Source organism: Coturnix japonica, chromosome 4 (assembly GCF_001577835.2).
Source record: "Coturnix japonica isolate 7356 chromosome 4, Coturnix japonica 2.1, whole genome shotgun sequence".
Classification (NCBI taxonomy): domain Eukaryota; kingdom Metazoa; phylum Chordata; class Aves; order Galliformes; family Phasianidae; genus Coturnix; species Coturnix japonica.
Window position 1 is genome coordinate 27428010 of NC_029519.1, and position 23330 is coordinate 27451339.

The following is a 23330-nucleotide window of genomic DNA, read 5'->3' on the forward strand; positions in this document are numbered from 1 at the left end:
CCCAGACAGCTGCACTTTTCCTGTTGGTTTGAAGGAAAAAAAAGAAGCTTTTTGCTTTGGAAGTGTTTGCTTTACTATGGTGGGGTCAGAGAGCTACGCATCGAGTCTATTTTATAGAACTGGTATAGTTTCTGGGTGCAGATTGCATATTTCACGCTGTTGAGATACTCAGTTGTTTATGCTTTGTGTATTTACTAACACACCACTTTCTATTTTGTCTGTACTCCCAGGGGGGTTACCAGGAGTTCTGATGGCAAAGAGGGCCCTGAGTTGTGTTGTTACTAAAATTTTTATACTTCCTTTGGAACAGATGGCTTTTCTCTACTGCACAGACAGGCAGAACTGCCATATGCTCAGTAGAACCTAAATTTTCTGCTGGAATGTAAACAAAATGGTGGGACTTCTCTGCCCTTTAATTAATTATTCCAAATACTAACCTGCTCCTATTTTGGATGTTTCCCCTTTGTAAATAGCTTTGAGGATGTTAAACAGGAGTGCACAAACGAGGTTGTCCTCCCTGAATAGGAAGACTTTGGTCATGCCTGTGGAGACTGTTTGGCCATCTCAGTGCAAAACAAATGTAGGAATCTTCCACATAAATAAAGCAATGCAGGTTCTGCATCTAAAAAAAAAAAAAAAAAAGAAAAAAAAAAAAAAAAAAGATACTCTACAGAAGCTTCCTTCGAAAAATGAAGAAGATTGAGATTGTGTTTCTACCTGTGTGTGTGTGGCTCAGAGCCTTCGTGGACCAGAAATGCCTTCCTGAACAGAGATATTGCCTTAGTGCTGTCCAAACAAGGGGCTGGCTCCAACTGGTCTGCTGAGATCCCTCCTTCCCACAGCACCCCGCAGAAGTTGCTTTGGAACAGCATGAGTGGGTAAGTAGCACATCAGATGTGATTCAGCGCATCTCTTACAATGGCTTGGCCGAGAGAAAGAGGACTGATAAAAGAGAGGTCAGACATCTCCAATACCTGCTGGTGAAAGACAGCAAGATCCAGTTCCAAGAGACACCATGGAAAACAATAATCCAGAAAGAAAGAATTCCTATAAGACCTGTGATAATTTTACAATGTTTCATATTTTCTATTTCCAATTTTAATGCAGAGGATTTTTCATCCTGATCTTTAAATAAGTTGTCTAAGGAACAAATCAATTAACAGACAGTTTCTCTTCTTTCAGATCACTGTTGGCATTTTGAGATTAACAAAGGTTATACAACTGCTCTGCATTTGCTTCTTCCTGCGATAAAGTGCCACATATAACATGTCATTTTAATGACCACAAAGTAAGAGCATTAAATAAGTACAAAGTTAGCTTCCTAGCAGTGTGTGTGCTCTATTAGCCATTAACAGAAAGGAATAAAGTATTACCAACCATGTGGAGGGTATTGATAGGACCGTAGAATCTGCAAGTACAATTGAAATAATGAGGATATAAAAGAGAACTGTATCTTTCAAACAGTATCTTTTTTGTAGCTTTATATTTCAAAGTTATTGGTACCTTGTCATATATAGTCTGATTACTTTCATCCTGCAGAATTTTTGTTGTTGTTTTTTTGCAACTGAGAAACAAAGTAGTGCAAGGACTAAAGCACTGTGCAAATCTGCCTTTTTTTTTTTTTAGTCTGAGTATTTATACCCAGAATTTATCCATACCCTTTGTAAAATCCCCTTTGTTGGATTTTTTTTTCCACCATAGATTTCTAGTTATGCAAGTTGTTCCTGCAAACTAAAAGGTAACCACTGCATAAAACAGCATATATGTATCTCTATATAATATTTAAATGTCCTTTTAAAACAAAAGATGTATGCTATGGCCCAGACTCAGGTGTCTGTTACACCTGCGTAACAGCTAAGAAGAAATGATCCTGCTGTGTGAGTGTGTACACTGCACAAACACATGTGGGTGTACACACACACACATTTTCATTATTATACTCTCATCCTACAGTGCTGAAAGCCACTTCTTCCTTATCGGCTCTACCCAAAATCCTCAAACCTTGACAACTCAATACAAGGCTTCAAACAACTAAACGATGCTACATGCAGCACTGAAATAATGACACCAGTCAGCCCCAGACCAAGAGTTACTCCCGCCCCAACTCTACAGTTCCAGGGGATACAGAGGGAAGGGAAGGAATGAGTGCGTTCAAGATAATAGATAAATAAACCAGTATAAGGGATGTGCAAAAGCAGTGTCATGGCACGCTTACAGACTCTCTTTCACACACCCACACAAAGACCGAAAAAAAAAAATGCATCAATATGAAATCTTACAAGCGCTGACTGCCAGTAAGGACACTCTTTTTCAGCTTAACAAGACAAAATAGTTTCTTAGATAAGAGTACTGGGAACATGCTGAAGGTAGAAGTATGCAGTAGGTCACCTCTTGGAGATTTAATAAAGCAGCTTTCATGTCAATGCAATAAGTATACACAGAGCCATTTTCTAAACCTTACTACTGATATAGTACAAATGTTCATTACCTCTTCGGTTTACGGTTTGCAGCAATGTATACCTGCTGGGTTTGTTGGGGGTATTTTTGGTACAGAATGTAACTGCCCTCAGACAGTTTCTGCCCTTTCTGTTAGTCCAAGGTAGGCAAGGAAGGAGTGTTTAGGTGAAGAGGCACCTGCCGGTGCAGTCTGAGGTCTGGGCGGATGGAATGTGAGACTGTAGTGGTTTTTGGGGAAAAACATTGTTAGAGGAATAAGGTGGGCAAACTCTGAGTTCCAGTATTTATCAAAGCACAGGGAAGTGCCATTGATAGCCAAGGCTTTCACTGCCAAGTTTGGTTCTGCCCCACTGCTGTGTGCAGCTGACATAGCCACTGTCTGCAGAGCCTGGGAGGCAGACATAACTGAGAGGGGTGACAGGAGGTTTCTGGAGCTGTTCACTGGTAGGAGCGGACTGGCTTCCTTAGAGGTTGAATACTGGCCTTTCTTCTCCTCTTCAGAGCAGTCCCCGTTCTGGTGCTTCTTCACGTGGCGGCTGAAAACAAAAGGGTGGGTAGTCTTGAACAGGCACTCGTCACAGCTGAAAGTCTGGCGTGGAGCATGCTTCAGTTTCTTGTGCAAGTTGAGATTGTCTTTGCGTTTGCAGCTGTAGCTGCACTGGTCACAGTGAAAAGGGCGCTCACCAGTGTGGACACGCACGTGTTCAATCAGCTTGTTGGCAGTCTTGGACAGGTAGCCACACTGGTCACACTTATAATGGTTGCCAAGGCGGTGTTCTCGGATGTGCATCTCCAGCTCCAGCTGATTTGCTTTCACTGTCTGGCAGATCCGACATTTGTACTCCATCTTGTAGTGAGTCTTCAGGTGGCACTCCATTGCTGCAGGGCGGTTAGTGGAGTAGATGCAGAATGGGCACCTGGCACAGAGAAAAGAGAAGTCACATGGCTTGAAGTTCTGTGTTATTGGGTTAACCCTCTCACTCAGCCCATCTCTGCCCTACTAAAGTAGGAAAAAAGGCAATTAGTCCTCCCTGTTTGGTCTCTATTATGTTCGATTCGTCTTGACATCTGTCTCTACTTAAGAGTACGTTTGCCCATTTAATGGCAGTAGAGCTGTCTCATCCCTAGGAAGGCATCAAAGGAGCATCCCCTTAATCTTCTGGCTTACCTTTGTGGGGCAGGTTCTGCAAAGCAGGCCAGGTTGTGCAGTGGGTGACTGATTCACAGGTACTTTGGGTAACGACATTCCTAGTGTTTGCACAGAGTCACTTTTGCCATGTTCTCCGTTCAGAAGTGGTTTAAAGAGAGTGTTTACAGATGAGTATGAAAGCAGCTGTTTAAGTAAAGATGGAATAAACTTGTAATACCGTATGTACAGCAAAAGCTTAGGAAATTCCTTTTATGTGACTGTGAACAATAAGCTTGCTGGGTATCCGGCTAGAAACAGCTGAAAGTTGGCTTATTAAGATGATTTGTAGGGATTCCCATTGCTGGGAGATGAGCTAGTCTGTGCTCGGCAATGCTTGCCTACAGACACCTCTGCCACTGTAGGAATTGTTCCAATGTGGGAACAGGATGTGGGCTCTGCTTTCTCACAGCAGAAGGTTCCGGACCAGGGTGGATGTGGTAAAGGGCCTCACCCCTAGTTCCTGGACCAGGAAGGGCTCAAGAAGGTTGGAGGAGGGAGCCTTGAAAGCTGGGAAGGAAGGCTGAGCTGACCAAGCCTGGACACCATCAAGACTAAAACACACCAGATTCTGCTCGATGTGGCTTAGAGGAAGTTGGTGAAGACAGCTACCCACCCAGAACAAAGCATATTGGCTTCCAGCTCTAGCTTGTGAGCTAGAAGAGCAAGTCTAGGTAAAGAGACACAACTAAATGCATCAGGCTGTTGTCTTACAGATGTATCCCTTGCCTGCCGATCTGCATTCACCATTTAGCAGCTCTGCCAACTATGCTCTATTACTTAAGGTAATAAGCAGATATCCTAAGCAGATATCCTCTCACTTTGTTTTCACTGACTACAACTGTTCTACTTTATCTTGCTAACAGTTGAGGAGAGAGTTTTGAGTGCAGTGAATAATACAGGAGAACAATCAAACAGAAGTAAAATATCCAGACACTTTTCCTGATGCAGCATCAAGTACTCTGATCCAGAGAGGGAACCTGGCACTGAGGCTGCTGAAGTGGTTAGCTCTACTGCAACAGAGAACTCAGCCGTCTATGCGCACATACCTCTCCTGAGCTGGGTGCTCTCTGGATCAGAATCTCAGATTTTGATCTGGAACTGGAGAAATCATGTTTGTTTGTTTTTTCTCTTCCCCCACAGCAAACAGGAGACAGAAAAATACAATTTACTTAGATCTCTTCAGGCTCTTCTGGATGCCTTAAAAAAAAAAAAAGTCAGAGCTTTTTCTTAGATGCAGCTTTGAAGGTACCTCATTATTACTCGAGTCGGGCAGGAATAACTTATGAGAAGAAGAACTTATGAGAAGATGAGAAGCCCATTCTGTCAGGAAGGTCTGAGTCATAGGTCATGGTTTTTCCTCAGTAAATAGAATAGATTCTGTGCAGCTTAAATCCAGAGCACATGAGATCACTGGCCTGTGCATCCAAGACCGACATCCCATCGTTCTGGCACACTACTTGTTTCCTAGCCTGGTCTTATTCCCAGATTCAGTCATCGTATCTCAATTGATCACAGATTCAAATTTGGGAAACTACAGAGCTGCAGAACAAGACACGGCCTGGCAAACAGAACCAGCTTTCACAAACCACAGTGCAAACTGATAGAGCTACTCCTGGTAACGTTAAATGTGGTGCGCTAGTTACCTGCCAGTTATGGTGCACTGAAAACATTAGTTTGTTTAGCAAGAGCAATGCAAGCAGAGAGGCCTGTGCTAGGCTTGAAGTGGCTCCAGCCTTTTTTCCTGCAGCAGCTGGAACAAATGGAGACCAGGGGCATACATCTTGCATAACATTGCATTGCCTGCACACAGGGAGCAAGCATATGGCCCCAAAAATCACCCCTCCCCTTAGGGATCCAACTTTGACATAAGGGCACAGTCGCTCACTAGAAACATTGCTCTGTACAAACAGATCTTAAAGGACAGCACCTGAGCCAAAGACAGAGGTTGTTTGTTTTTTTTTTTCTTAAAAGAGCGTACTGCTTGTTACGCATCAATTTATAGTGATTATTCCAAGCATGCAAAGAAAGGCAGTAAAGGATTGAAATGGTTAGTTGCTGAGGAGGGCTGACTTTGCATTAGAATCTACAAGGATTACAAAGCCATTGAGAGGTCTGATTTGAGAAGCTGACTCCATACTTAGTTGCACAGATTGGACAGGATTTAGATTCTTTGAGCTAGGTGCGGAACAGAGAATGTGGTGCATGCCCATGGTGCAAAGGAGTTTGCTCTAATGCCTTCAAAATGCCTCTTAGTTGGGCAGCACCTCCATGCTGTACTGCCTCATTCTCTTAGGAACCATCAAGTACTTTCCTATGTCAAGTCAGAGAGGCCATACTTTGTTAAGATCTATAAGGGAAACTACATACACTACTATTTACTGTAATGGTGCAAACCCATGTTAAGGCAACTCTAAAGGACTGGACTTCTATTATCTAAATAAAAGAAGCCCCAAATCTGGATTCTCAGACATTTTACTAATCCTTTCTAGCTGATTTCCTTTTGTCCTGTCCCCACAATATTAGAGGTGCTTAACACAGTAAAAGTTTGTGTACTTGCTTTCCTTACTTGAGCCCACCAGTGGGGACAGTGTGGCATTTCTTGTGCTCCAATAATTGCTCGGGTGTCTTCATGAACTTGTGGCACACATCACACTCAAACATCCGTGTGATCAGGTGGATTTGCAGATGGCGCTCAAACATATTTTTTGTTTTGCAGACAAAGTTACAGAAAACGCATTCAAAGCCTGAAAAACGAAAAGAAGGAAAAAGCAATCCTGATACTGTGGCCAGATCTACTGCATAGAAGGTGACAGTTTGTATTTGTTCAATTGGGTTTTTACCTTTCTCTGACTTCTCTTCAGTATTCAGTGAGGTCTGAGCACCAGGCACTACAGAAATGACCAGCAAGTTGTTTGAACCCTTGTTTTTTGGAGATATATCTGCATCTTCTTTGCTGTTAGCAGAGTCACTGAGTGCTGACAGTGAAGATGAAGATGGACTGTTAGATTCACTGGGTGTCTTCCTCTCCTCAGCTGAAAAATTGGAATTAGGAGCAATAGCTAGTACAGCAGACTGGATGCAATTGCAGTCATCCTGCTTTAAACTTCAGGATGAGTGTCATTTGCACTTAATTCAAACTTACTTATAAACATGTCTCAAATCAACTAGTCGATTAAGGAAGCATCGCAATTTCACATCCTTCCATTTTGTAAGTAAGTGTTTATAGTAGTATATCCTAGAAGGTATCCTGTCTGTAATGGCAGTGAAAGGAAGCATGCAATTCTATCACATTATCAGGCCAAAACCAAATCCCAAGCACACAGTAATTATGATTCAATCAACAACTTGTCACTGAGGAAGAAAGTGAAGTTTTCACAACTGGAGGTTGGGGTGCTGTTGATGGCATTGCTTATTAGCGTTACAAACTAAACTTCCACCACCTTTCTGCTAATGTCTGTCTGTCCATTGGGTAGCTCTGAGAGGAAGGGTGAAGGAGAAAAATCGCACTGTGTACTGAGGACACAGCCTCAATAATGAGTGTAAGAAATAACAGCTTGGTCTTGAGATGGATCTGTTGTTGCTAGGAACTCTCATTCAAAATTAAATAGAAAAAAACATCAAAACAAAACATATTTAACTGGATCTAAAGCTGTAGCACTCCAGCATTATGTGTGCAATAAATGTATGAAGTTCGAATCCTAAATAGCATCACACATTAGAAATGAGCAAGAGTGAGAGTTCTCATATAAGCCTAATCTGGTATACTCCGCTGTGAGCCAAAAAGTCAAGATGGGCAAATTATTTCCTCCTATCATCTATGTCACGCTTCATTCAGGGCTGCGTTAAAAACAGACTTTACTAAAATGTCATATTATCTATGTGATAAAGTAGATCCTCCGATTGAGGCCTCTGCAATCAGCACTATGTACCTCACTAAAAACTTGTGAGTGGCACCTTTAAGTCTAGAAAAAAATGTAGGAACGTGCTAATGAAATCTGATGACCCATGCTGTCAATAGGAAGGATGACTGGGATATCATACAGAAAGACTCACTGACCTTGGGGACTAGAGTAATAAAAATGGAATGAAATTTAATAGTACAGACTACAAGGTTATGACCCGGAGGGCCAGTAACAAGAATTTTTTGCTACGAATGAGGAGTGCTTGAGTTGGAAACAGTCAAGGAAAACAAAATAAAAAAAGGTTGAGCAGAACACAGGATGGATATGAGCTATCAGCATGTTAAAGTCTCCAAGGAAGGCAAATATGATCACAGAATATTACTGGGTGAGTTATTCCCAGTAGCTGCCGCTGTTTTACTTTGCCACCACCACTTATTCCAACTAAATATACCACATGGTGTATGTCAAGAATGGGGATCTAATATGAACACACACTGAAGGATTGGTACTTTGAGAAGAGTATTTCATGTAGGAAAAGGCTCAATGAGTGTTTAGATGGGAAAGGGTTGTTCTCCAGAAATACAGAAAGGGAATAAATACTGTGGGAGGGGAGGCAAAAGGTGGAGAGAGGTGGGCTGATGGATTCAGACTGAAGGAAGTTCTAGCAGAAAAGAATGTGTATGAGTCCCGATTATTAGTAGGACACATGCTGGCAACTTTTAAAAAGTACTTCATCCTTAATACCAGGAAATCTGCAGCTATCTATCTGTTGGGATGGTCCGAAGCAATTCTACTTGGCTGAAGACATTTGCTAAGAGCCTTACAAACAGGCCTTTTATGACTTGGTAACCTCACAGGGTAGGGAATGGAGGCATGTGACCCAGAAAACCCATTCTGCCTTTTCCCCCGGTACATGATGTATGTGTAAGCATTTGGCGGGATCTCCTGCTGAATAGCTCAATTTGACAGGGTGAATGAAGAACAGATAACTAAAAGACAAGCAGCACCTCCAATATTTTAGCAACAACAGGAAGATACATTCAAGCACGGCTCTTTTTTGAGTCCTGATGCAAACTTCTCACATGGTTATGGATGGCATTTCTCCATCTACGTGTAGGGATGGATGAAAAAACTGGGTAAAGACAGTGTGAGTGCAAGGAGATGGGAGCAGAGCTGTAGTGCTGAAAGCTACACTGGCACAGAAATCTGTGAGGGCATTCTGATAATTTAACTTCTGCATTTGTAAGCACAAACATTCTCCTGTCCTTTCTCTCTTTCCCCCCTACCTATCTTCCCAGTTTTACACTTGGTAACACACGAAGAGCAATTTAATAATGGGAAAATTGTGCTGGATGCAGTTCAGCTTCAGTATTGTCAACGCAATTATAGTAGTTTGTGACAGCAAAATTCCTCTGCTTGGTGTTATAGAAATCAACTGAAAGCATTCTAATTTTCTTCTCCTTAAATTATGCCAGGCTTCACTAGCTGGACTCAGCATATGGAGCTTGTTTGAAAAAAACTGCTGTTGCTCTTATCTTTGGCTATTGAGTGACTAAGAACAGGACCAGGGAGAAGACACAGGACTTGTTCTGGTACTGAATATAAAGTTACATTTAAAGTATTTCTGAGTCACAGCATCAAAGAAACATCAACAGGAAACTCCAAACACATCGAGAGCAAAGCTCCATATATTGTGTGGCCTTAAATCCAGATATGCACAGCTAGCATTCAAAGTTGCCTTACCATCACTTGGTCAAATGAGGATTTTGATGAAACAGTTAATCAGTCAGAAAAACAATGTATGTTAACTTTAGCAAGGGAGGAGATTTGAGGGACATGGGAAAGGAAGGTGAAGTAGCCCTTCACTTGTCCTCTACGCTTGAAAACTGATCTGTGCTAGCAGGCTATTTGCCTGGCTTCACTTCAGCTTTGAGAGATCAGGCCTTAATTAGCAAGCATTTCAGTGAAAGTAAAGAGAGTGCTTATGAGAAGTGTGAAGGTTGCACCTAAAAAGCAGGGAAGAGAGAGATCAGTGCAGCTGGGAGATGAGGATCATCACCTGTGTGCTTGCTGTTGACATGAGCCTTCATATCTGCCTCTTCCATGGTGACAAAATCACACGCTGTGCAGCAAATCGAGAACATCCACTGCTCCTTATCCACATGGAGGGACATATGACTGACAAACTGGACATTCATCTCCGTCTCAAACCCACACACATGACAGCTGCAAGCAGAGGGGAATTTAAGAGTAAGAAGCATTAAAAAATGAAGTACAAACAGAAGCGTATTATCCTTCCCTTCACCAAAGACCCCTCAATGCACAGTTCTCTTCCTCACTGCTGAATGTTCATTGGAAAATTCTTTGTCTGCTGAATTGCTTTTGAACTGATGGCCATGCCAATGTGATTAAGGGCAGGCACAATGCAACAATCTTGTACATGCTATAATGATGCTAGATAATCATAAAGTTAATTAAAAACTACAGATTCCAGATGCTGCACATCACCTCGCTGATTCCTTTGGGCAATAAGAGGCACCGCAGCTTTGCCAAGACGTTTAGTATGGCTGATACACTGACAAACGGAAAGTGTGCTGCACACTCCAGGAGTTATTTTCAAGCCCTGGAATGGTTCCCATGCCTAACTGAGATCTTGTGCAAAACTGCCTGGCAGTTTCAGTGTAAGGAAGTAAAAATGGGTTCAAACATTTCTTATGCTTGACTGGAAAACAGCAGTCATCGGCCATGCAAATAATTAACAGGGAGCCAGATTTCACAGCCACTGCATAAACAGAGTGAAATTGAGAAGCAATGGAGGGGACCCTTCAACTTTCTGTGCAGTCCTCCTCTTGTTTCGTTTGGGCCATCAAGATTTAAATCAAGCTAAGAACATTTTAAAAGACTTATACTCCAGGGGGACTACTTTGCTTCCCCAGGGAGATGGACTGGATAACCTAATCCAGGAGGATTAGTATTTTTTTTACTGACATAATTTTGTAATTAAATCTACTCGAAGCTCTCTGACTGAAACTGAGAGCAGTTTTGTACTCTGCTTGGCCACTAGGGTGCATAGCACAGTTGGCAGAACACACAGCACTGCACACAACGAGGAGAATGCCCAAATACCCATTTCATCTGGGCAATTCCTTTCAGTTTTTCTGGCTCATTCCCCTAAAAGTCTTTTTTCACAGTACTGGTTGCAATGTGTATACCTCTGGCAAATGGGAAAATGTCTGTGTGGAGATCATAATTATTTTAATACGTTACTCTTCGATTGCCTATATTTGGTTGAAAACAATAGAGCTAACAGTGCTTTAGATTTGACATGAATCTACATGAACAGTGGGAAGTTCCCAAGTGCAAAACTTAAACTGAAAGTTAGAGAGGCTTCTAGGAGTCCATATGCCTCACAGAACCACTAAAAAAACAGCATCAACAACAAAACCACACGTGCCAAAGAACTCTGTCCTTCCCAATGACTATTCAAGCCAAACAGCACGAGGCAGCCAGCTGGTTTTGCTGTTTAGCTCAAAGTCAGATACATATGGGCAAGGCCAATACATTCAGTGCAGTTCTATTGTGGAACACCAGAAGAGAGGTCCTGTAACACAGCCTACGCAGGCAGCTAAGACAAATTCCAATGTCTGGTGCACAGCTCTTGCCTAGGTCCTCACCTGTAATAGTAAGGGTGCTTCTTCCCATCACTGCCTTCAGAAGTGACAGCGCTGACAATGTCCTCAGTGTCTGTACTCACCAGCTTCACAGAATGGACGGTCAGGTGCTGGTTCAGATTAGCACGGCACTTAGCAGCGTAGGGGCACAAGTGGCATTTGTATTTTCTCTCTTCTGAGAAAGAAACAGAAAACCAGCCATGTACGCTTCATTTTGAAGCAAACCGTTGTTAAAGCTTCCCATAAGCAAGTATGCGTTCCTCTGAGTTTCTCTGAGCAACTTCCTGAATAAGGTACTTTGGAAGCTAGACAGTTTGGGAAATTATAGAAGTTCACAGCAATTACAATGAAAAAAAAACCCACCAACCACCCTCATTTGGCAGGAGTTTAGGGCTGTGTTTTTAACATGGTCTGCCATTTGTAGTCAGATATTATAAAACTTTATAAACTGGAAAACTGGGGTAATTGCTGCTCTGAGAGCTGCAGCAGAGCCAGTATAGAAACAGGTCAATAATCTGCAACTACTTCCTTTACCAACATCTTTTTATTTGAATTTTGGGTCCACTTATTCTTGAGGCCGCCCATATGATCACTTGCAGAGCTGATGGTTTTTGTATTAAGATCTGAGGGTGGGCAGGGATGAAAGAGAATGCTGCATCATTAGGCCAGCTCTGAACACGAGCTAACAAAAAACCCCAAAACACTCAAAGAATGATTAAAAGAAATTAAACACGAGTTTCAGTGCTTCACAACTTTTAAAGTAAAAATGATTTCATTTCAAATTTAACATTTCTAAGTCCTGGCAGCAGTTTCTTTGCACATGCCAGGCTTCATTTTGTGAAGAGCTGATTAATAAAACAACCAAACATTACATCAGCTTTTACAACCTTCTCCTTTGAAGTGCTGCTGCTCTAAATTTGAAACATAATACAACAAGTGTTGGGGGGAAGAAATTCAATAGAGCAGCTCTGGATTAAGAAAAGCCCACAAAGCCAAGGAACAAGAGCATCTGAACCTTTCCAGCACGGCTGTACAAAGTGACAGAACATATACTGGCATTATACCAACAATATTTTTCAGCCCTGCATTAGAAATCCTTGTTTTCAAATCTTATTTCATGCACTACATCTCAGCTGGCTGACAAAACACATCTTCCATGTAAAAACTCTACTCGTCTCAGCTGATTTGAATCACTGGCTTTAAGGAAGCTGGTACAAACTTGAACAGTTCCTCTTAAAAATAGTAAATAATAAGAGCAAAGGTGAATGACGGTATTAAATCCCGTCAGTTTCACTGTATCTGAAACATCAAAGCCACATCTTCTGTTGTTCGATAACATCTGAGAAGCTCACCAAGTGAATGTGAGAAAGGCTGTATCTTTCCTTCAGAACTGTGCTAGCAGATTTGGTTAAACAGCTGCTACCTATGGGTCAATCTGCAGGAACCTGGACAAACTGGAACTTGCACGTTTTGTAAAGATTAATTACAAGTTGGCTGTACAGAAATGTTAGCCAAGTCCCCGAGCACCTCTGCTGTGGCATTCTGGCCTGTTTCTGGTCTTGGCTGTGCTCTAGCAAGAAGCGAAGCGGAGCTCCTTCTACACACACTTTTCTGCTTATCTTCTCCCCATCCATCTTAAATAAGCGATGACGATCACTAGGATTTCCTCAGCGCTGAAGAATAACAACAAGGCATGGGCTTACCTGTGTGCAGCGAGAGATGTCGGGACAAAGTCTGCTGTCGACCAAACACTTTTCCACACACTTCACAGGGAAAGAGCTGGTCATTGAATTTCCACGACGGCAGTCCGTTTCCTGCCTCCAGCCCCAGCTTTTCTGCTTCTATGCCAAAACACACACAAACAGAAAGCTGTATTTTAACAACTCAGAAGACTTAGATTTCACTCAGCATAGTTGTGCAGGTATGATATAAAACACAGCACCTTGGCTGCATGCTGATCTGACAGGAGTTCATGAAAAAAGGAAACCTTCCTAATGATGGAAAGGAAGTAAATCTTTCATACGTCATCTTCCATATATACTGCAAAGCACAACACTTACCAGCCAGAAACAGTCAGAGTTCAACCACATTATGTACAGTGAGAAACTCAAAAACGAGCAGAGCAAAGCTTTCAACTCTAATTTTGTTTTTGTCTCTGGCTTGTTCACTCAGCCACCTTCACCCAGTTCATGAAGACCCAGTCTGAGATGGTGGTTAATTTTACACTGGATTATTATTCAGGACCGAAAGAAGACCTCCAAACCTTTTATTTTCTACTGACATAGAAACTACTGCTAGATGAGCAGATTTCCGCTGAAGGAGAGTAGAAGATTGCTCAGAATGAAGTTAAATGAAGAGGGCACAGCATGCCAGTAAGTGGGTGGCACCTGGGGTAAACTCTAACCAGTAACTTCTGTCCTCAGGCATCAAAATCCACAGCAGCCCTGAGGGCTGTCCATTGAAAAACTAAGACCTTTTGAGAAATGTTATCTTTATAGAGGTGTTCCTAGTTGTTCCAAGAACAGAGAGAGTCTGCTGCACAAAGAAGATAATCCACACAGCATAAAACATAGTCATAAAGACACCCCATAAGGACGCAGAGAGGAAAAGACTGGGGATGAGGATGAAGAAAAAGTATACACAATGTTTCAAGAAGGTGGTAAAAGCATCTGGACAGAAGGGAGCAAAAAACCAGCGTAGATGGAGGACAACAGTGATACTACTCAGACCTATATGAGAAAGAGTGTCAGCAAACCTTATGGAAAGAAATACTTTCTGTCCGTGTCCTGTTGCGCCTGAAGAAAGGGACCACTGCAGATCAGTGACACAAAACCCAAGGGCTTTCAGCAGCTTCCTAAATACAACAGTCAATGTAGGACAGAAGGAGTGGGAAGGTTGGCTTAGGACTTCCTTTTGCTAGAAGTCCTCCTGTTTACACTAGAAAGGAAGATGAAACACACAGAGCACCCTTCTCTAATCTCACACCACCAGCGGCACCACTGCTCAAAACTACTTCCTCTGGTGAGTGTGATGGAAGAAAAGCATCTGGCTGGTGTGATCAGGTGAACAACGGATGAGGAACTGAGGACAGGAGATGCAAAATATCTTACTGAGCTTAAGTTGCTATCCTGGAGTCAGGCACAAAACAGCAGAACCTTCATCCAGTGCAACACCAAGGATTAAGGACCCAACCTGCACAGGCAGCATCACCTACCGCTGCAGATCTGGCAGGCATGTCTGGAAGAGTCCTGCTGACAAACAGGCACCCAGCTGGCTCTATTGTGATTTATGTAAACAGTTGCCAAATACTGTAATTAATTTAAACAACAATAAAAACAAAGCCTCACTTAGGGCAAAGATTCCATTCCATTCTCAACAAGTTTAGGGACAGTTGTATTTTCCAGCCCCCTTTCAGCTCCTGTGTACAGTATTCAAGAGAGGAATCATGAGGCACATCTGAGGTCCAACAGCACATTTTTTCTTACAGAATTTCTAGTAGGGAAACAAGTCCTGCCTCTCCAAAATAGTCATTTTTGTGAAATTAAGAAAAAAAAAGAATACCCTCCCCAAAGGGACTGTGACCTTAACCTTTAAAATCTTCAATAAAGAATAATTCTTTTTGTTACTGTCCTCGAGTTCAAAACAGTGGAAAAATCTGACTCTGTCCTAATGTTACAGTTATTTTAGCAGAGCTTCTTGAGTACATAATCAAAACAGCGCTTCAAGAGAGGAATATGGTAATAATTATAATAGAAGGTCACAAGGGTGCAGGTTGCTTCAATGTGCTCACAACAAAAATGAATTAATTGGGACACATACCAAACAAGTCGGCACAATTAGACGTAAATATGTCTCTTAACAATTCATTTCAGCATTAGTCATCAGCCCTCTTTTATCTCTCGAGAAAGAGAAATATCCTCTTCCCTGTTGTGGATTTATAGCTATCAGTTCTGGGAAACTCATAGGAAGTTGGAAAAACACCAACTTTCTGGTTATCTCAAGCTGGGGAATGCTAGTCCCTTGCAAAGGTGCTGTGTACTTTTCACTGACAATAAAGAGGATATGGTACGTGTTCAGAAAGTGTTTCTGTTTACTTTAAAGATTTATTCCTACAGTCATAACCACAGCACTTCTTACCTTTTATACTGAACCTTCTCTCTATAGCCAATGCTTTCTCTATTCAGCAGGTTGGTCACAGGAAAACAGAGCTGATCTCTGGTATCACAGGAGCCTCAGCACTTTGTGGGAAACCTCCTTCCGCATGCCTCAGCCTCCTGAAAGCTCCGTCTGCGGCTGGGGAACTGAAGCTCTGCATCCCTGCAGTAGTCCAGGAATCTTTCCCAGAACCTACCCAGTAACTGACCTTCACAGTGACCTGAGGAATCAGGTGAGTCAGCATCCACAGTCAACCATTGGGCTCTGCCTCTAATTAGGGCTGGGAATGGTCCAGTGACTCCAAGACCATAACACTGTATTATGCGCACTGTTCTCTGTGTATCCCAGTGCGCTTTAGCAAGCCACTCTGCATCATTATCTTTAAATAATGCCTCACACAGCGGGTCGTTCAGTGGCCAGGAGGAAGGCGGACTGAGACCAACTAATGCTAAATAATATATCACCATTACGAGACATGTCCCACAGAAACCCAACTTTCACTAAGACATCCCTATACTAAAAAAACAAAACAAAATACACAAAAAACAATGTAAGATTTCTGCTTTAAGCATTCAGCAAATTCCAAAGTTCTTATGTTAAAAAACAAATATGACCAAATAATATTGAAATGGTCAAGCAATAAGCTATATAGGTTTGGGAGTTTAAAACAAAATATGCGTAGTAAAATGAAAGGCCTCTAACTCTGCAGCACATCATTAAAAAGTAATGGAAAGTTTATTAATGGTTAGTAATGAAATTACTTTGAAATAGTTTTTGTTTTGCATGAATGATTTAAAAGCTTTTTTTTTTTTTTTTTTTTTAATGTAAAACCAAATTCTCAGTGAAATTTAGTGAAATACATTTTCATGGTCAACACTCCTACCATTTTATGTCACTTGGTATCACTTCCCTACCAGCCCCAAGTGAACCTGATAACCAGTACGCATGTTAAAGCTTCACATTCGTCCAAGACAGGGTTAGAAAAAGCTGGGACTGTCCCCATCTGATGTTACTCTGAGGTGGGGATAAGGTAGACAATGACTGCAGAAGTTCCATCCCTCCACTTGCTCCTTCAAATAGATTGATTTCTTACAGATGAAGCCCACCAGCCCGAGAACTACTGCCTGCCCCTTTNACACAACTCTGAACAGATATGCATTTGCAGTTCTCACATTCAGTGGTGAACTTGTTTTTCTTCTCCTGAAACTGGTAGTATCAATACAGAGATTAAACACCCCTTCAGAAAAGCCTTAGCCTGACTTTCGTCAAATGCTGAAATGCTGAGAGAGGATACCCCATCTGGTTGAAGCTGTTTGTGAAGGCAAGTACAAAGCATGACCCGAATACATAAATAACTGTTGAGAGTCACTAAGTCAGCACTGTGACTGCTACAAGTTCACACATATAGAAGAACTTGTCAAGAAATGGGAAATGTCTCTGGAATACTTTGGAAGTTCATTTTAGCAGTCAGCCAATAACTTTTGGTACTACCAGCCCAAAGTGGATGGATTGCTGCTAGCCTGTCCTCTGTCATCCTTCAAGCTCCTTGCTTTTACCCAAGAGGGAAATATACTGTATGTAGCTGTGTATGAACGTCACAAGAACCCATTTTTAGGGTTATTTCTATTTTGTTGCACCTAAAATAAGTTCAAGAAATGATTTATTCAGAAACAAGGTATTCAGGTTGGGCAATCATGCAAACACTGCTTTAAGAACATTTATTTGGCTACAGATTCTTCTCACTGCATTTATCTATGTTACTATAATGTCCTCCTGCACTCTGCGGTCTGCATCACCAAAGATGCACTCTATTGCATGGGAGCCTTCCACTTAGGTGTTCATCCATCACCTCTCACAAGCACACGGTATATTTAAAAATCGAGAACTCCTTTTCTGGAATGTGTAATTGAGTCTTTGCTGCAAGCCTGAGAAGGGCTTGTGAGCTCAAAAATATACTGACTGTATGAAACTGCAACACTCCTAATGCTACGTATCTTGCTCAATTCCCAACTTACTTTCACAAAGGCATTATTTGTAGAGCCAGAATTTCTATTTCTAGTAAGTCAGTTAAACAGCAGAATTCTTCCAGATACCGCAGTTCTTGAGTAAGGTTTTTCTTACCAGTTATCTGTGAACCTCAGTGGCCCTGCAGCCTTCATTTGTCACTGCCAGCAACAAAGCAACCCGTCTGGTCTTATTTTGGGATTTATCTCTTACTGTGCGCATATTCATCCACTATTAGTCAATGATAAGCAACTGCTTTTTGGCATAAAGACATTTCTGCATTCCCCAGAAAAATAAAAAGAAATAAGAAATCTTTTTTAAACACTAAGCTTCAGCTGCAATTCTAAGCTGGTTTGCCTGATCTCTTTGTGGGTTGTTAACCATCTTTCTGTCACTATTAAAAACAGTCAATGCTGCAATACCAGTGCAAGGCACTGACAGTATCTTGCATACCCCTGGTATACAAGGGGATTCAAGTTCCTTCACTTGTGTTCTGGGTTGGCCAGGGGTGAACTTGCACCAGCCTGGAGCCACCTACTGCCAGCAGCAGGGCCCAGTGCAAACAAGGAAGCGCCTATGAAACCAACCTACCCCACCACAGCGTGTGCCAGATATGAGAAATTATGATAATTTAAAATCCCTGATATGGAAGAAAATACAACCCAAATGATTTTCTTTATCAGAAATGTGGTGCTAACACACAATCAAGATAAGATAATAATCAAGAAAAAGGTCAATGAAGCTATAACAATCTCAGGTTTTTTGAAAAGATTAAAAATAAATAACTGACAAATTTTAAAGATGCTTCTGTAAAGAGACATGGGAAAAGAGTGAAGCCCACTTCGCTGCTAATACTGAGCTCATTGCTCAAAACAGACATCACACGTAGGGTGAGAAAAATAAAGCCTGAGTCAGGGCAGAGATAGGGCATTTGATTCAGTGACCTCGAAAGACAAATCTGCTTCCCTCCTTTGTTTCCAAATCGACAGCTATTTTAACTTCACTTATACAAACAGAGGACTTGTGACTAAGAGATGGGGTTTGTAAGAACCTTCATCTGTATTATGAAGCTTTCAGATTTGCTTTAACTATCTGCTTTAAACTCAAAACAACAAACAAGAAAACAAAAAATATTCCAGTTCCAAACTTAAATCAGTCTATGTTTGCAAATTCTGTGGAAGGTGGCTGCAGTTGCAATAGTTTTGCAGCCATTTGTGGAAATAAATTATTTTTATAACAATGTTCACTACAGCATCAAGTTGAGGATTACACTGGACAGCACTACCCAACTTTGATGACCCACTGCCTTACTGTAGGATACAGAATAAATAGGGTTTTCTTGCTGGCAACCTCATTTCATTCACAGTAAGGTATCATTCTTGTCACGTGCAAAGTAAGGCTTGAGCTGTAACATCACTGACCAGAAAGCAGTGGAAGAGTCCCTCCAACTCCTTGCACAGGCTCCAGTTCTCTTTCCTCTATTATTCACAGCTATTACCGTGAAAAAAGTCAGGTTGGCTTCATGACCATAAAGGAAATAATGCTGACGGTCTGTTTTTAAGACTGTGACACTGCAAGAAAGGATGTGAAGTACCAATAAATCCCCCCCAGACATGTTTCTGAAAGTTTATCCCATCATTGTCAGCCAAGAGAGTGCTCAGTCCGTCCCCTGAGTAGCAAAAGCTCCATCACAATAACTTCTGCTTGTTTAGAAATAATAGCTACTGTAAATAAAAAATAAATTGTTGCTGTAAATAAAAAATAAATCTGTTGTCAGATAAAAACTCGCTAATGTGCTCCCTGCTGCCTTTGCATGCCACCCCTTATTCCAGTATAATACCACAGCACTCCCCTGCAACTGCTGTCTTTGTAGTAGCTGGACGAGCTGCTGTGGTGAATTTTCACAAGCTCCCATTCAGCCCCCTCCCAAGCAGGTGCCTCTCAGTTAGCAAATCCACTTATGCTGTTTGTAATTTTTGTTTGTTTGTTTGCTACAACTCAATGAAAACTTCTGAAAGTATTATTTGCTTCTATTGTAAAAGAATACAATTAATTTGTTTTGGTAATGCCAATGGGTTTCTTCCTTTTGAGCTACTTTCCTACAGTTGTTTAAAACATGCTTCCTAAGAAACTCCTTTTAAAATCACTCAGAGAGTGCCATGTACATTTAGGACCATTCTGGTATCTGTATAAACCTTCCTTTTTTTCTTCTTTTTATTTTGTCATTATGCAATTTCTGTTTGCAGTGGGGGTATTTCTTCCATAGAGAAAGTAATAACACAGTTAGGTCACTTAGCAGAGCCTAAGACTAGTACTCTCCAGCTAGAATTCAGATAGAAATAAAGGCAAATTGGCCTTTAGATTACATTCTTCTCCTTTGCTGTGAGCTGGTGACCAGAAAAATCAGTGGAGGAATGCAAAATATTGCCCCAAGCACAAACTGAGTATCTCTTCCAAACCAGACAGAATTAAGATTCAAAACTAGACGGAAGTCACTGCAAACATTCTGCAAAAGCCACCTTGCTTCATTTCAGCAAGCTGCCAGGGGACAAGTGCCACCCTCTATAGAACATGGTTGTTGCTGTAAAAGAAAACATTTCCACCGCTGTTATTGCACATACTGAGAGATAAGCAGTGCATCTGCCATTTCCTTGAAGCCCTTAACATGCTCCTCCACCCTGCTATCACAACTCCTATCATAAACACATCTACCTGCAGACCAGTCTTTAATTCCTTCTGCCCCTGCTTGGCTTGCATGTCAGGCACTGGGGCAGGTGGTGAGGTGATTTCCTCAGCTGGACTGACCAAAATACCCAGGAACCAGGAGGGAAAATCTGTACCCTGACTGAATCATAGAATGGCTCAGGTTGGAAGGGACCTTAAGGGTCAACAAGCTCCAACTCTCCTGCTGCATGCAGGGCCACCAACCTCCATATCTAACACTAGACCAGGCTGCCCAGGGCCCCGTCCAACCTGGCCTTGAACACCTCCAGGGATGGGGCATCCACAACCTCTCTGGGCAGCCTGTTCCAGCACCTCACCACTCTCATAATGAAGAACTTCCTCCTGATGTCCAACCTAAATCTTCCCTCCTTCAACTTAAAGCCACTTCCCTTCGTCTGACCGTTACTTACTCTTGTGAAGAGTCGATTTCCCTTCTGTTTGTAGGCTCCCTTTAGGTACCAGAAGGCTGCAATGAGGTCACCCTGCAGCCTTCTCCAAGCTGAACAAGCCCAGCTCCCTCAGCCTGTCTTCATAGGTGAGGTGCTCCAGCCCTCCGATCATCTTTGTGGCCCTCCTCTGGACCCTCTCCAACAGCTCCCTGTCTTTCTGGCATTGGGAGCCCCAGACCTGGACACAGTACTGCAGATGGGGCCTCACGAGGTTAGAGTAGGGAGGGACTGAAATCATTTTCTAGAAGAAAAACTCTTTACTCTTCAGCTTTGTTTTAATTAATTTTCTGTTTTTCTTTTTTCCCTAAGTTACCCCAATACCTGATTGACTGAGTTTCTATTTAATTTACTCTTAGGCAGACAAATATTGTAGAAGACAACCTTGCACAAGATAAGATGGGTGAAGATGGAGAGTACAAAGGTAACTGAAAGAAATGTCACGGAATGATATGTTCCAATTCCTTTTGCAGAGCTGAAGAAGTCATTTTAAAACCTGTCTTCCTATTTCATGTTGAGTTTGTACTCAGAAAAGATTCATATTCGATCTGGCTCAGTGCTGATGCTCACTTTCACAAGATATTCTGATATTAAGATAGACAAAAGAGAATATGAGACTTCATATGACTCTGGAAAACAAACAGAATCTAAAACATAGCATGCTGAGTATTTATTAGCCAAAAGCCTGATCTATCAATTCTGAGGTTATTTAATCAGCCTCACAGCTTCGCTACTGAATTTATATCACAGAATTGGAGCTGGAAGGGACTTCAGGAAGCCATTTGTTCTTTCCCTCACCCAAAGGCACACCCACCACACACCAAATGTACCTATCGTTTCTCACAAGTGTTTGTCCAACTTAAGAAAACTCTCCTATGATACAGAGGTTCCACAGTCTCCCATGACTGCTGCTGCAGTGCAAAGTCACCGCATGGCCAGGAAGTTTTACTTTGCTTTTTAACTTAAATCTCCTCAGTAACCCATTATTCTGTATCTTACATGAACACAGGCAACATTTATTTCTTTTCTCTGAAAGCTTTATGTATTTGAATACCATTACCTTGTCTCTCCTCTTTTGTTCTCCAGAATAAACAGACACAAATCCTTCAGTCTTTACACAGCTCATGGCTTCCCGTCCCCTGAGCACTGCTGTGCTGCACATTGTTCCTGGGTTACAGAGCACAAAATTGGATTCAGGGCTCCAGCTGCAGAGCTACAAGTATCACATGTGCCTTACAGACAACATTTCCCACATCTCAGAGGGATACTGCCCTTTCTGCAGTGTGTACATTGTCAGTTCCACATATGGTGTTTGACCAAGACTAATTCAGACCTCTCCCTTAAGCTGCACTGCCTGGCCATTCATCTCTCTCCACACTTTGTGGCACTCATCATTCACTCAAGTACAGATTTTTTCTTCACTGAATTGACCACTGTACTCCAGACCATTCCTTCATTTCCTCAAGAGAAGGCAGAACTCTAATTCTAATCTTCTAATCCTCTGCAGCGCTTACGGCACCTCCTAGCACGGTGTCACCACAATGTTTAATAAACACAATTCTATCACCTACATTAATGAAAGAGCTAAGTAACATGAAAGCAAGCACACACCCTTGCAGAAAACACAGGTCCCAAGAACTGGCTGGGCAGCCTTGTGTTGTCCTCAACTGCAAAATCCCATATTTCTTATTCTGTGTTTTGAATGTGTGAGGCTGCTCAATGAGCCTTTCTCAAATTTGACCTCCATTTGCATTATGCATCTTTTTTAAAACAACCGGTAACTACAACTATTTTGTTTACTAAAAAAAACAAAAAGCCAAAACACAAAGCAAAACAAGCCCTCCTCCTTCCCCTCCCCCCCCCCCCCCCCCCCCAAAAAAAAACCAAACCAAACCAAAAACAAACCAACCAAACACTTGATGTCAAATAACTGAGAGACTCAGGAACCACATCCAAAAATGTTAGGAGGTGCCAAACCCCGCCCTATTCAAAGGGTAAAGAAAAACAGATGCTTAGTTTTGTTTCCCATATAGGATGAAACGGTCCCTTTTGACCATCTGGCCTTGGATTTGATGCTTACAAAATTAAGAGTTTCTGCTTTCCTGGATTTAGTGAATGAGGTCTAGTATTACTCTCAATGAAACCAGAGATGATTGTTCTGGGTGAAAGCACTTTTTTCTGTCCTTTACCGTGAAGCTCATCCTGCTTCAAGAGAAACTAACATGAAATGAAAGGAAAATAAATGTTTCTGTCTGCATGAAAAGACTGTGCAGTGTAAGAGGGGAAAAACTATCACAACCCAAAACAGAACAACAATCACAACTTTTCAGATAGGAGTGCCTTTAAAGATATCCATTAGACATGAACCTGAATTAATTTTGGGGGGATCTGTTTTAATTAACTATCTTCATCTTGAAGGTTCTATGGTGACTTCACCAGGAAAAGAAGTAGCCCTGTGTGCCCGTGGCAATTCCTACAAGGCACTGCTGTTTAATGTGTGTGTACTGAGACAGAGAGTGGCCAATTCACCAGCAGTTTCACGTGCTGCTCAGAAGGATCCAATCACGTTGCCCTCAGCTGCTGTGGGAATGGCCAATAATTCATAACTGTTAAGACAAATTTGAACACGCACATATTGGTGCATTCTGCATACTTCAGCTGTCCTGTTTTAGCCAAGAGGAGATTTGATCATTTGAAATGGTCTGTTCTGCATAATAATATGTTCTGTTTTGAAAAGGGGCTTGTTTGTTAGAAGTGCAATGGCTACTCAGGAGATGGGCAC

At 41.8% G+C, this 23330-nt stretch overlaps 1 protein-coding gene across 10 annotated transcripts in view; it reads right to left on the bottom strand.

Annotated features, from left to right (window-relative positions):
* Positions 1–1585: 1585 nt before the first annotated feature.
* The window catches only part of ZNF827 (zinc finger protein 827), a 100275-nt gene continuing 78530 nt past the window's right edge, over positions 1586–23330 (bottom strand). For 3 of the 10 annotated variants that reach the window (XM_015861125.2, XM_015861124.2, XM_032444600.1), the window contains exons 9-14: positions 12923–13060; positions 11223–11394; positions 9608–9774; positions 6487–6678; positions 6213–6390; positions 1586–3374 (exon numbers count right to left, since the gene is read on the bottom strand). In XM_015861125.2, the coding sequence (XP_015716611.1) occupies positions 2567–3374; positions 6213–6390; positions 6487–6678; positions 9608–9774; positions 11223–11394; positions 12923–13060 (1655 nt within the window). In that variant the 3' untranslated portion in view covers positions 1586–2566. Of the gene's footprint in view, positions 3791–4692; positions 4844–6199; positions 6391–6486; positions 6679–9607; positions 9775–11222; positions 11395–12922; positions 13061–23330 lie in introns of all 10 variants that reach the window. The other 7 variants (XR_001554841.2, XR_004307243.1, XR_001554842.2 and 4 more) reach the window with 7 other exon arrangements.